Below are 15,492 nucleotides of genomic sequence, written 5' to 3'. Positions count from 1 at the left end.
CATCAAATGCATCAATAGGGACCCATTAACAGACTGTAGAACAAAAAAAGTATCCTTTTGGCACAAGTTCGGGAGGATTATTGTTAGCAATATTCATGACTTTACAAGCAGCATGAGTCATATTGGTATTGCTAATAGTCTCCAATGTTTCCCTTGCCAACAGCTACTGTATATGTTGTGACTATGCCCAATTATAATAGGATCATCTTACATGTAGCAGCTATAAAACCACTCGGCACATCCCAACAAGAACTGCTTTACAATCTATCTGTATCAAATTGTACTCATATCATTTTCTCATGCTCTCATCTTTCAGTCATATGCGTTCTGCATTTACATCACGTGTTGAAACACAAAATTCCTGTGCATCATGTACAAACATTAATACAAATCGTCAAGTATATTTTCACATAAGCAAACAGTATGTACATATACAGTACTGTGCAAAAGTTTTAGGCAGGTGTGCAAAAATACAACAAAGTGAGAACGATTTCAAAAGTAGAAGTGTTTAATAGTTTTATTTATCACTCAACAAAACACAAAGTGAATGTACAAAAAAAAGAATCTAAATTAAATCAATATTTGGTCTGAACTCCCTTCAAAACAGCATCAATTATTCTAAATACACTTGCACACAGTTTTTGAAGTAACTCAGCAGGGAAGTTGTTCCAAACATCTTGTAGAACCAACTACAGATCTTTTGTGGCTGTATGCTTATACAAATCCTTCTGTCTTTTCACGTAATCCAAGACACACTACATGATTAGTGATGAGCAAGCATGCTCGTCACTTGAGATTTACAAGCATGCTCGGGTGGTTTCCGAGTATCTTCGCCGTGCTCGAATGTTATGTTAGAGTCACTCCCTGCGCATGATTTGCGACTGTTTGACAGTTTTAATACATGTGAGGAATGCCTGTTTGACAACTTTAATACATGTGAGCAATGCCTGTCAAACAGTCGCAAATCATGCACACTGAGTGACTAAAACATAACATTTGAGCACGCCGCAAATACTCATCGAGCACCCGAGCGTTCTCGCCGAAAGGGTTAACAGAACTCGCTCATCACTATTCATGATGTTTAAATCAGGGCTTTGTGGGAGCCATATCATCACTTCCAGTAGACTGTTTCTACACTAGCCGCTCTTGTCCTGTGACAACTCCATGTGTGTTAGTTTTGCATGTTTGCAATCAGGTACCAACTGTGTTCCTTTCCACTTCTCTTAATGGTCCCGACTCCCATTGAGAGAAGTAGAAGAGAAAACAGTCATTGTGGAATTTAAAGATATGCAAACTGCATATGAGTGGTCACGTGACGAGCACCAGGAGTGTAAAACAGCACAATTCTAATACTGAGTATATTACACACTTATTTCACATATTAGTGTTCCTGTCAAGTACTATAAATTTGACACCCCCTTTAAATGTTTCACGTGGGAGAACAGGTCATTTCTCTATCTGGGAGCAATGGTCTCCCCATATGCTACTATATGGAGTATGTTAGCCACCACATCCATAAAGATGGGTATCTATTAGTCAGAGAAGTAAAAGGTTATAAAGAGTGTCTCTACAGAAAACCCATCATGTGAGGCATTACAAGGACAGCCCATTGACTTCAATGGAGATTATATAATTCAGGGAGTTCAGCTGATTGCTGTAGATCCTCAAAGCGGTATACCCTGTGATCATTTTTTTTTTGCAGGAGGAGCCTTCTAAGAAGAATTGACTATTTAAAGCAGATAAAAAATCTTAGCACATTATAGAAATTATGTATGGCCTCTTCTTCTTCATTTTACTCTGCATCATCACATCATCATCTTTCATGATCATGTTTAAATAAAACATTAAAGGGGTTGTGAACCTTTTGGGAAATTTTTTGGATGTAAATGCATGTATTTTGAGGCTAAAAATCATTTCTATATTTGGACCTCATTAAAAATTTGGCACCGTTTTGCTTTTACAGGCTCTTTGTTTTCCTGCACATTCAATTTCGATTTGGTCTGGAGACAAAAATCAGCTGAGAGGAGCTCAGAAAGCGATAAAGTTACTTGTCAGAACATCGTAGTGGGCTGGATTATCAGTGAAAGCATTCTGCAGCCAACAAAAACAGAGCAACACAGAGGCTATAGAAGGCAAAAATGTTAATGAAACCCCAATTTTTTTTTATCCCTATTGAGATGCATTTAAAGGGAACCTGTCACCATGTTTGTCCCATGTGAGGTAAGGCCAGCACCTTTCAGCCCTGATATACAGCATTCTAATATGCTGTATATCTGCCCCCAATCCAGCCTGCAAGCCAAGAAAAAGACCATTTATAATACTCACCTAAAGGCCGGTCGGGTCTGATGGGCGTTGCTGGTCCTGGTCCGGTGCCTCCTCTCTTCTTGCAATGCCGTCCTCCTTCTGTGCTCCATGTGGATGAGACGTCCTATGTCATCCACACAGTGTCCCTGGCATCGCACTCCTGCGCAGGCGTACTTTACTCTTCCCTGGTCAGGTCAAAGACATACGCCTGTGCAGGAGTGTGACGCCGGGGAGACTGTGTGGATGACATAGGACGCATGATCCACAAGAAGCACAGAAGGAAGACGGCATGGCAAGAAAAGAGGAGGCACCGGACCAGGACCAGCAACACCCATCGGACCCGACCGGCCTGTAGGTGAGTATTATAAAAGGTCTTTTTCTTGTCTTGCAGACCGAATTGGGGGCAGGTATATAGTATATTAGAATACTGTATTTCAGTGCTGAAAGGTGGTGGCCTTATCTCATATGGGACAAACCTGGTGACAAGGTTCAAGAGGGTGCCAACCTCCACTGACAGGCATGGATAGATCAGGGGCCAGTTTAGGGCACTGCCCCCTCCTCCCTCTCCATTTAGCTGTATTATTCGGCTGAGATATATACTGGCTCTTGTTTTTGGTATTTTTTGTTTTTGAGGCATTTTTTTCTTCAACATTTTTAATTGATACTAATAAATTCTAAGTTTTTCTGTGAGTCTGGTGTCAGGTTCCCTTTAAGTAAGAAAAATAATGTCCCTAAAAATCGATAACCCCTTTAATTCATAGATGAAAGATATATGATAATATTTACTGTGTTTCTGTGCTATTCAATGCATCTCTGGACATAAGTGACAAGCCACAAATAGACTTGGGCATAAAACATAATTTACCACCGCATTGCGTTCAACTCTGGCTCGGATTTGATCGACTTTGCCTTCTCTGACTCGGGGAAATATGGAAGAATCTGCTCCTTTGCAAAATAAGAAAATGTCACCTGTAAGCAGAGAAGGAACGTGAGTAATTCCCCTAGCTGAAACCACACTAAATGAGTAATGCTTAGTGGCATGCACAAAATGTATATTAAAAAGCATTCTGCTTTCACACCTCACTGCCTAACCCAGGAGAGTCAGTACATGATGATTTGCTCCGAGGTCAGGACTCATTATATGAGTGTAACGACACACCCATCCTTTATACAAAGAATGACGTGATGTCGGCAAGGCAAATTCTTTTCAGATTCAGGAAAAACAAATCATAAACAGCAACGTATCAGTGAAAATCAACAAAAAAGCCAGTTGTATAAAGAACTGTAGTATACTATGTATTATATATGTATAAAACATTTAAAGAGGCAGTACAGTAAAACAAGAAAATAACCAATATTCCCTCCTGTAAACCACTATACCTCCAGAGGTCCCTTTCACCTCCCGGTATCTGGTTACTTAGAGGCATAACATGTTCTCTAAGCATCGCCGAGCTGAGTGGTTGCCAATCACATGCTATGACGGCATATGATCACCGCTGATCACTGGACTCATCAGTCATGAGCTTACATGCCATGTGATCCGCTGGCTGGAAGTCTATTGAGACTGCTAAAGTTCAGAGGGACATCTTAAAGTGAATATTGCCTTTTGTAAAAGATAATAAAAATATATACTAGACAACCCCTTTAAAGCATGAACGCTGTGTTATAGTGTATATGTGTTAGATATACAGTACAGACCAAAAGTTTGGACACACCTTTCCATTTAAAGATTTTTCTGTATTTTTATAACTATGAAAATAGTACATTCACACTGAAGGCATCAAAACTATGAATTAACACATGTGGAATTATATACTTAACAAAAAAGTGTGAAACAACTGAAAATATGTCTTATATTCTAGGTTCTTCAAAGTAGCCACTTTTTGCTTTGATGACTGTTTTGCACACTCTTGGCATTCTCTTGATGAGCTTCAAGAGGTAGTCACCGGAAATGGTTTTCACTTCACAGGTGTGCCCTGTCAGGATTAATAAGTGGGATTTCTTGCCTTATAAATGGGGTTGGGACTATCAGTTGTGTTGTGCAGAAGTCAGGTGAATACACAGCTGATAGTCCTACTGAATAGACTGTTAGAATTTGTATTATGGCAAGAAAAAAGCAGCTAAGTAAAGAAAAACGAGTGGCCATCATTACTTTAAGAAATGAAGGTCAGTCAGTCCGAAAAATTGAGCAAACTTTGAATGTGTCCCCAAGTGCAGTTGCAAAAACCATCAAGCGCTACAAAGAAACTGGCTCACATGAGGACCGCCCCAGGAAAGGAAGAACAAGAGTCACCTCTGCTTCTGAGGATAAGTTTATCCGAGTCACCAGCCTCAGAAATCGCAGGTTAACAGCAGCTCAGATTAGAGACCAGGTCAATGCCACACAGAGTTCTAGCAGCAGACACATCTCTTCAACAACTGTTAAGAGGAGACTTTGTGCAGCAGGCCTTCATGGTAAAATAGTTGCTAGGAAACCACTGCTAAGGACAGGCAACAAGAAGAGACTTGTTTGGGCTAAAGAACACAAGGAATGGACATTAGACCAGTGGAAATCTGTGCTTTGGTCTGATGAGTTCAAATTTGAGATCTTTGGTTCCAACCACCATGTCTTTGTGCGATGCAGAAAAGGTGAACGGATGGACTCTACATGCCTGGTTCCCACCGTGAAGCATGGAGGAGAAGGTGTGATTGTGTGGGGGTGCTTTGCTGGTGACACTGTTGGGGATGGGGATTTATTCAAAATTGAAGGCATACTGAACCAGCATGCCTACCACAGCATCTTGCAGCGGCATGCTATTCCATCCGGTTTGCGTTTAGTTGGACTATCATTTATTTTTCAACCGGACAATGACCCCAAACACACCACCAGGCTGTGTAAGGGCTATTTGACCAAGAAGGAGAGTGATGGGGTGCTACGCCAGATGACCTGGCCTCCACAGTCACCAGACCTGAACCCAATCGAGATGGTTTGGGGTGAGCTGGACCGCAGAGTAAAGGCAAAATGGCCAACAAGTGCTAAGCATCTCTGGGAACTCCTTCAAGATTGCTGGAAGACAATTTCCGGTGACTACCTCTTGAAGCTCATCAAGAGAATGCCAAGAGTGTGCAAAGCAGTCATCAAAGCAAAAGGTGGCTACTTTGAAGAACCTAGAATATAAGACATATTTTCAGTTGTTTCACACTTTTTTGTTAAGTATATAATTCCACATGTGTTAATTCATAGTTTTGATGCCTTCAGTGTGAATGTACAATTTTCAAAGTCATGAAAATACATTTAAATGAGAAGGTGTGTCCAAACTTTTGGTCTGTACTGTATATGTGTATTATGTACATAGAATGTTCACCCTATTATAGGGAACAATGTGACATTGTGACTTTTAGTGTTATATTTTGGGAATAAAACTTTTTGTTCAAGAAGCTGCTTTAAAAGGTAACCTAATGTAACATACCTGGCGGCGTCCTTGCATGGTGGTCCATCTCCCACTGTGCAAGAGGGCGCACTTGATCTCCTGTCCAGAATGTCTCTCTGGCTTCCCTCCATGCTGTCTGTTTGTGTCTGTTTCTGCTGCTTAAGGGCGGCGCCCGATCACTTCCTGCCTTTTGTACCTGCTGTGGGTCACACCCCTTGTGCGTCCTCAGCCTATTGCTGTCTGTCACTTGGTATATAGCTCAGCAGCTCCCTTCTATCCCCGCCTGAGCATAGTGTTTCCTTCAGTGTGTGCTTGCACTCTGAAGGTGCCAGGTCCCGTCTCTTGTCTCCTGCTTTTGTATCAGTTCCCGTGTCTGAACTGAGTCCTGTATGTCTCCTGCTTTTGTATCAGTTCCCGTGTCTGAACTGAGTCCTGTATGTCTCCTGCTTTGCGGTATCAGCTCCCGTGTCTGAACTGTGTCCTGTATGTCTCCTGCTTTGCGGTATCAGCTCCCGTGTCTGAACTGAGTCCTGTATGTCTACTGCTTTGCGGTATCAGCTCCCGTGTCTGAACTGAGTCCTGTATGTCTCCTGCTTTGCGGTATCAGCTCCCGTGTCTGAACTGTCTCCTTTCTGTGTTCTCTTGTCTGTCCTGTCTGAACACGCTCCTAGCCTGTTCCTCTCGCCTTCTAGTGGCCGATTTCCTAGACCCGCTCCTGTGTCTGGTCTGTCCTGTCTGAACACGCTCCTTGCCTGTTCGTTCCGCCTTCTAGTGGCCGATTTCCTAGACCCGCTCCTGCGTCTGGCTCTGTCTTTCCCTTCCTGTCTGTTCCGTGTGAACAGAGCCCTGTCCTCCCTGCTCAGCCTTGTCTGCACTCTAGCTGTGCTTGCCTGTAACCCTCTGCCTGTATTGTTCCTGAGTCCCGGTGTGTACTGGGTCCTATCCCGCCTGTGTTCCTACCTGCTAGTGCCTTCCTGTCTGCACTCTAGCTGTGCTTGCCTTTACCCCCCTGCCTGCATACCCGCCTGCCTGCATACCAGTCGTGCCTGCCTATACCCTCCAGTCTGTGTGCCAGCCTACCAGCCTGTTCCTGTATTCCCCTGTGTGGGTCAACAGCCGTGTCCGGGGTCTGTCCTGGAGTAGCACCTGGTCCCTCTGCTCGGTTCCTCCTTGGTGCACTGGCGTCGTATGCCGTCGTGCGACCCTGGTCGGATCGGGTGAATACTTAGTCACGCCCCTCCAGGCATTCACTCTCCGGCACGGTCCAGTGGAATCACTACCAATCACACGCACACGCCGCTTAGCCCGGGCGTGTGCATAACACCTAACAGGTCCCCCATGCCCTCCAAACCACCAGCATTTCTCTGCCTAACAAGCCCTTTTTAGTGTATGACAAATTAACAGATCTTTAAAAAAATATATTTCTAAAGTCCTTTTTTAATATGCAAATTAACCTCTTGACTAGTCGATGGGGCGTTAGATTACCCAGACTAGTCGTCCCATTCAGCATATTATTACGCCCCTGTGGGCATGATAACATGATTTGCGAGAGTCAGTGTCATCGCTAGCTATCTGCAAACCTCATGTGCAAAACTTTCTTTTCCACAGGTCCTCGCTCCTCTGAATCCGGGTGTATGCTCCTCTGAATCCGGGCGTACGCTTTCTGGCTTCAGAGGTGCATTGCGCATGTTTGGAAGCAAAGAAGAAGCTTGACGTCAATGGAGGAGCCAAAGATCAAGCTTTGTCTTTGCTTCCGGACATGTGCAATGCGCCTCTGAAGCCAGGAAGCGTATACCCGGATTCAGAGGAGCGAGGACCTGTGGAAAAGAAAGTTTTGCACATGAGGTTTGCAGATAGCTAGCGATGACACTGACTCTCGCAAATCATGTTATTGTGCCCACAGGGGCGTAATAACATGCTGAATGGGACGACTAGTCTGGGTAATCTAACACCCCATCGACTAGTCAAAAGGTTAATTTGCATATTAAAAACAGACTGTAAAATTACTTCTTTTTAAAGATCTGTTAATATGTGAAACACTATAGAGGGCTTGTTAGGCTGGGTGTTTATAAAGGAATAGAAGAGACATGCTGGTGGTTTGGAAGGGCATGGGGGACCGGTCAGGAGAGTGGACACCTACAAACATATAGTATGTCGGCTGACTCTCGCTACCATGTCTTTGTTGTTGTGATGAAAAATAAATTATATACAGCTATGAATGTGTACATTAAATTCAAAACTCTCGTTAATCTGCATTTTAGTCAAGAAGACTGGATCTACCACAAAAATGATTACAGTTATATGGCTCTTTAAAGAGTTAGAAATAGAGACACGGTTAACGACAACCACAAATAAGAAGACCTAATGGATGTGCTGGCCTGTATAGTCCATTAGTCGCTAGGTTGCAGTAGGAAGAAATGACTAATACGTCCTATGGACCTACATTCTACAATGATGTCTGCCGACACACCATTCAGCCTAAAGGGACAGCAGTTCTCAGTGAAGAACGCCTCCGTACATTGTTATAAGCAGAGCAATAGGGTTAAGCATGTTAACAATGCATGAAGTGATAACCAGGAAAGATTGTATCTCTACCTGAAACTGATTTCACTATGACACTCATGCGTCTCCTTACAGAATCAAATGTCAAAACCTGTAGTAATTCAAACCTGTGAAAACAAAGTAAAATATTCTCAATTAGGAATTATGGGATCATTAAAAAAAGGAATGTGAAACCCTTAACATCTACAAGCAATGTATAGTATTTCCTGAGAAATCTTTACTTATGTGAAACAAATCTACAAACATGGAAATCCGAGAGTTTTATCCCTGCATAATGCAGTGGCGTAGTATGAATGCTGGCAACCGGGAAAAGGCAAGAATTTCGTGTCCCCCTAACCTGCGGCCCGTTAGCACTTCTTGATTTCCTTCCACTTATCCTGTATCTTATCACTTAAGCATATACATTACACTTCAAGAAAATACTGCTGTAATTACAGTTTGTCCTTCGACAAGATTTTTTCGTTTTTTTTTTTATGATAATTTGAAAAATAATAAGTTGCACATAGCTATAATATGCAAGAAAAATATCTTTGTATCGTGTTAGCCAGTAGATAGAAACATTTTTACGACCTTCAATTTTTAATATTTATTTTTACTTTTATTTATTTTTTATCAATTATTTTTTTGTGTAATTATTTTATTGCACTTGCCCTAACCCTAACCTTAGCCTAGGGCAAGAGTTAGGCCTGAACTATCTTTTGGAAAGGTAAGAAGTCGCACTTATGCCTCTGATATGATGATCTGTAGAATAAAAATAAGAATACTGTACCTTTAACTCTTAAGTGTGCGGTAAGGTATCCTGACAGGTCAAGGGTCAAATGCCCATTTTGAAAATATACTATTCATCTCCATTTCAGATCATTCTGCGGATTAATATACTCCTATAACTTTTTAATGCTTTCTATTATAAAGCATTTATGTATTTCCATCCGCAACAAGATTGGCTAGCACAGGTCAGTGAGCATCCGGCATGAGAACGTAGTAATGTCTCTATAGTAAATGCCTCAGCAGATTAACCTAGATTCATGATTTCTATTTCTGAATGATTTTCTGACACTTGCTGTATTATTCATGGATCTTGCTGGACATTAGCTATAAAGTCCACATGGATCAGTGCTAAAGAGCTAGGGAACTGTAAAATTGGATGTCCAGCTACAGCCATTTTATATTAATCTTCATTAGATTCTTTTATTTCTTACATGACTAAAGGTAATAATTTACTTGCAATGTCACAACATAAGTGACCAGAGTATCTGCTGACTCGAGTACCATACCTTTCAATGTCATTTTCTCTATTACAGATTTCCATGTATTTGTCCTTTAGTCTCAAAAATGTATAGCCAAGTCTAAAAGAAGAAAGATAGGTCAGATTATTACATGCCTCTTACTTCAGAACTTTATGATTTAAATCCAGTAGACTTGATAAAAACCAAACATGTGCAAAACATCCAGGTTATGATGAAATAGTCTCTAATCTCAGGGTAATGCCCTTCGATGGTCTTGATATACCCCATAGAGTTCAATGTTGTTATATCGTGTCCATGGATGGGGTCTACGTGTACATGTATGAAGCCCACTTGCAACATAGTCATTAACATAAGCATATAAGTTGGAGCATGACTAGAACACGTGTCTAGTCCACTTTGAATAGTGAATAATACTAGTTAAAGCAGAGCAAAGGTGGAAACGATGATATCACTCTTACTAGAGTGATAATGATACTAGAGATGGACATTGTTGGGCAGCAGCCAATATAATATTTTAAATGCTAATGTTATACAGTATGTACAGTATATTATAATCATCAAATAGATTTTATGTCATAGAAAACAAATGAACAAGAGTTTTAGAGGTAAGGATGCATTCATTTGAAAGTGACCCTCTATACCACCCTTCGTAGTCATCTTTTTCTCACTGATGTATTTAAAAAAAATTATTGCATAAACCGCATTAAAAAAATATTAAAAAGGTGCCTCCAATCAGACAAAGGGGAGACTCGCTATATTTTCTCTGAGTGAGTCTCCCCTTTGACTGATTGGAGGCACCTTTTTAATAATTTTTAATGCGGTTTATTCAATATATTTTTTTTTAAATACGTCATTCAATAAATATATTATTTTAAATTGCAAACAATTCATTCGTTTTTCTGTGATTGAATTGTCATAGGACTGGTGTGTTATATATGAATCAGAAGTGTCACGCTCTCTGGGTGTAGAGAGATGCTATTTGGGTAGTATGATTACTAAGTACAGATGTAGGCTAGTTTACCTGATAACAGTACAGGGTCATCATGGCATAAAATGGGTCATTCGACATCTATCTTGACATCAGCCAGTGGCTTGTGCAATGTTAAGTTGTCTTATATGAGATAGACAAGTAGCCAAAATGGTGCATTATTTGTCATGTTAAACTTGGCTACATCTGTGGCTATTTCTCCACAATGTTACAGTTGTAGCAGCGTTATTTTAGACTATAACGTGTCATATTTAAATATAATAAAGAAGTTACAGATTTTCATCCCCTAGGCGAGAAATACTAAACTACACATGTACAGCTACTAGTAAAATTAGCAGTTAGTAACTAGTGATGAGCGAGTATGTTCTATTAACCCTTTCGGCGAGTATGCTCGGGCCGAGCTCCGAGTATTTATAGCTGCTCGGTGATATGGTTAAATCGCTCCCGTGTGTATGATTTGCAACTGTTTGACAGCTTTATTACATGTAAGGAATGTCTATTTCTTACACATTCCTCACATGTAATAAAGCTGTCAAACAGTTGCAAATCATGCAATTTAACCTTATCACCGAGCAGCTATAAATACTCGGACCTCGGCCGAGTGTACTCGGACAGAACATACTCGCTCAACCCTATTAGTAACATGTGAAAGGAGATTGGTTTTCAGGAAAAAACAATTCTTACCGTTGAATACCTTCAACAAGAGCTACTTCATCAGGAGAGGAAGAGATGTAGACACTAGATTTGCCAGACTGACTGGATTTTCTTTCTCCGTCAGCATGGTCCTCATCTTTAACTTGCACAGTGTGGCACAGGCAGAGCGCACGAAAGAAGAGCTCTTCTCTCTCCTGGGATGTAAAGAATGAGATCACCATTTTATGACTGCTCTCTTGTAGTCTCGGTCTCATGGTGGTGCCACCAGACCTAAGCACCATTTCACTGTGTTGGAAGGTATTCGGTGATTATTCTGTGCTTAAAATAAACTATGGTTCTCATATCTGGAACATATGTAATAGATATTTGTGCCTTTATTTTTCAGTTTGATGTAATTGTTACTATCTGACGTATGGGAACAATCTGCTTAGAATTATTACTTGTGTGATTTGCGAACAGTTCTTATCCTTGATACTTGAAAACGTGCAACACATTTACACATGAGCAACTAAACAGGCAGAGTAACATATGGACATCTAACAACTGCACCAGGTTTATGTGTTAATAAATAAACAAAGCAAGAAAAATGATATAATGTCCATAAATTATATTCAAAATACAAAAGTTTATTTAGAAGATCACGGGTAGGGGAGAGGAAGGATATATACACAGACATGATGAAAATGGGCACACAGTGACTATATATCAAATATACAATGATGGGTGTACATGTATCAGTGCACAATGGCACAGCCCCAGTTTGCCTATATTGAATATAAATCTATCTGTACCCCAGGGTACCGATATAATAAGAATACTACATGTATAGCACATCATTTCAAGTAGTAAGTACTACAGTCACCTGGGGATAAGCGTCACCACATATACCAGGGCTCCTGAATAGATGTGGGTCCACCCTGACGTGCGTTTCAGCAGAGCCTTCGCCAGGAGGCCTCATTTACATCATGTGTGTATATATCCTTCCTCTCACCTATCCCTGATCTTCTGATGAACTTTGATATTGTGAATATCATTTATGGACATTATATAGTTTTTTCTTGCTTTGTTGGCCCTTATCTGTTATTTGATGATTTGTCCTGATAGGTCTAATTAGTCCGATTACATGAAGTACATGTTTTACTTACTATTTGGTCCTTTGAGATATATACACTGCAAACATGCTATATTCTCCTATGAGTAATCTTTGTTATGTGATAATAAGCCTGTGTTAATAAGCCTGTGTTTTGCTTGTTTCTTTTTTCTTTTTTTTTTTAATACAGTAAAATATGTTGCTGCTTTTGTAATAATATAACCAAAAGTGCGGAAAAAAACATGCAAAAATTGCAAGGCTCGAGGCAAAATATTGAAATAAGTAGACAACCATCAATTTACACTTCTAGTACTCAACTACATGGCTGTATTATGACCTTATGTTGCACAAAACCCATAACTGGGCACCCACAGAGGTGCATTGGGTCCAATTGCAAATCCAAGATTATATGGAAACATGAAGAGCACAGATTTACACCCATAAAAGGCAAAGACAAGATCTACGCCACCTGAAGAATTAGCTTGACTGATAATATTTCCATTGCAGGCCAATATCTTTATTACTGCATTTTTTTCAGCAAAATGGTCTGGTAAACATAAGAGTCACAAACATATTATACTTTATAGACAGACAGAAGAATGTAGATATATATAATAAGTAGAAAAGGTGGTATTACTTTTCCTCCAGATCCCGGTGATGAATCAATCATGTCGATGCCCATGCAGTCAGGAAGGATCTGGCCATTGCAGATGACATGCGGTATGTACACGTGGCCTTCAATGCAGCATTCAATAAACTCCATGTTGTTCTCTGTCAGCGTTCCAGTCTTGTCTGTAAAGATATATTCAACCTATGCTTCCGTACATGCAGAAAAATAAAGATTAGAAACTCAATCCTGAAAAGTGATCAATTGGCAATCAATTAAACACGAAGGCTAGTTAAATTACAACATCATAGAAGTTACCATTATGGCATGCTTTATTATGTATCCTTGATATATATTGTCATACAAATAAATGTAAGATAGAATTGCTCGCTTAATATCAGTTCAGACACAATTGTTCAAAGACAAATTGCAGCCTGCGACTGTATTGTCTGAATATAGAAAGACCTACTATTAAGAACAGCTAAAAAGATTAGCAAGAGTGAGTTTATTACAAGGATTGTAAAAAGAAGGTGCTAATTACACCCACACAGTCTCCTCCTGAATAGCAACGTACCAACAGTGCGCACAGTCAGACGTAAATACCAGCTGCTTCCAGCCATGTGGCGGTGGATGCACGCTGGAAAGCAGATGTAAACTCACTAGTAGCAAAATGGTCAGTGTCTGTCTCAACTGCAGGAGAGAACTACAGGGCGGTATAGTCATGTCGTATTGACTTTAATAAGGCGCTACTGCAAGTGCGGCAAATGGATTTAAGTGGAGCAGTAGGACTGGCACATGGCTTATTCCTTCCATGAACCTTAAAAACTACCGGGGGACATTTATTATGTCTGGAGGAAAGACAATTCTAAATAGGAAAGGCTTCTTTACAGTTAGAGCAGTCAGGCTGGAATGCCTTACGACAAGGGCTGATACTATAACAGGGCTGGATACTTTCCTCACAACAAATGGCCTTAAGGTTTATAAATATTGTAGAGAAAGAAAAGGTATAATTGGTGGAGAATGGTCGAACTTGATGGACTTTTTTCAACTTATATAATCTAGTAGATGGGTGCCCATCTTGTGACATGAAACGTTAACATGAGATTCCTCATTAAAGGCAATCTGTCACCAGGTTGCTGCCACCTCATCTGAGAGAAGCATGGAGTACAGGGACAGAGAACCTGATATTAGCGATGTGTCACTTACTGGGCTCTAGTTTGATAAAATCACAGTAAATTATCAGCAGGAAATTATCAGTAGAAGACACTTTCTACTTATGCACAGTGTACACACAAAGCTGTCAGTGATGTGTGTGGGGTTATGTAGAGCTCAGCATTCAGAAAAACAGTGATTTTATTAAAAATACCGCAAGCATCCTAGTAAGTGACATATTTCTGGAATCAGGGTCTGTGCCCTTACATTATGCTGATTTCGAATGGGGTAGCAAATACCTGGTGACAGATTCCCTTTAAACCTCAACCACGTAAATCCCCTTCCACACTATGTTTATGGCCAGACACATGAAAAAACGTATACTCTGCTATATGCCAAAAATGTATGCAATAGTATGGCTTTAACGTGCATACATTGCCTGACACTGAAAAAAATCTATCATAGTGTATATGCTTGGTTCTCCACTAGAAGCAATGCTGTGTGGGAGAATAACTCCTTACATACAGAGTGTAATGAAAAATGCCAATTCTTTCAGGTCACATTTGTACAGGTAATAACTGAAAATCCTCTGTAGGAAATCAGAGTATTAAAGGAAACCTGTCAGCAGGACTTTGCTAAGTAATGTATACATGGTCATATTTGGGCTGTGAAACTGATTAAAACGATACCTGCAGTGAAGAAATCCGTTTTGTGGGTTTTGTGTAATCACGGTTTGAAGTCTTCTTATAATCATAGCTTTATGTATCGGGGCCAGACTATGGGGGCAGGACTGTGGGGGCAGGACTGCAGGGGCGGGACTGCAGGGGCGGGACGGCGGGACTGTGGGTAGGGTTTTCGGCTCTGCCACAGTCGCTCTGCTGCTCTTGCTGTCTTTATCATCCTCCTGGTTTAAACTTTGAGCAGGCGGTGAGCTAGCAGCGGGCGGTGCTTGTGCACATTGAACTCCTGGGAGCCTTCAGGAGAATGGCACCGGTGGAAGCCCATCTGCAGATTTAGATCATTGACAAACCAAGATCTCAATATGCGTACGAACCGCCACTGGCGCCATCTTACTGAAAACCACCGGGAGCGCTATTTGTGCATGCGAAGCCATCGGTGCCATTTTCCTGAAACTGCCAGGAGATTAAACACACAGCTAGGATGTTCCCGGCACAAAGTTTAAACGAGGAGGACGATAAAGACAACGGGAGCAGAGGAAGGGCCATGGCAGAGCCGAAGACCCTACCCACAGTCCCTCCCCAATGCACAAAGCTATAATTATAAGAAAAATTCAATCCCTGATTACACAAAATCCCCAAGACGGAGTTCTTCACCATTGGTATTGTTTTAATCAGTATCACAGCACCAATATGGCCATGTGTGTACTTTACTTAGCAAAATCCTGCTGACAGGTTCCCTTTAAGCACATAACAGCAGAGGGACCATGGACCTCTATGGCAGACCCATGACTTTACAGT

The 15,492-nt window shown here is 40.9% G+C and overlaps 1 protein-coding gene across 5 annotated transcripts in view; it reads right to left on the bottom strand.

The window, feature by feature from the left end:
* The window catches only part of ATP11A (ATPase phospholipid transporting 11A), a 224,217-nt gene that overhangs the window by 65,320 nt on the left and 143,405 nt on the right, over positions 1–15,492 (bottom strand). For all 5 annotated transcript variants that reach the window (XM_073664387.1, XM_073664388.1, XM_073664386.1 and 2 more), the window contains 5 exons: positions 12,893–13,066; positions 11,196–11,359; positions 9,551–9,622; positions 8,310–8,383; positions 3,170–3,273 (listed from right to left, as the gene is read on the bottom strand). In XM_073664387.1, coding sequence (XP_073520488.1) covers positions 3,170–3,273; positions 8,310–8,383; positions 9,551–9,622; positions 11,196–11,359; positions 12,893–13,066 — 588 coding nt within the window. The remainder of the gene's footprint in view (positions 1–3,169; positions 3,274–8,309; positions 8,384–9,550; positions 9,623–11,195; positions 11,360–12,892; positions 13,067–15,492) is intronic.

This window comes from Phyllobates terribilis, unplaced genomic scaffold (genome assembly GCF_046119375.1).
Source record: "Phyllobates terribilis strain yellow unplaced genomic scaffold, ASM4611937v1 Scaffold_2__4_contigs__length_985480577, whole genome shotgun sequence".
Classification (NCBI taxonomy): Eukaryota; Metazoa; Chordata; class Amphibia; order Anura; family Dendrobatidae; genus Phyllobates; species Phyllobates terribilis.
The sequence above is the reverse complement of the archived record's forward strand: the minus strand, read 5'-3'. Positions and strand labels throughout refer to the sequence as shown.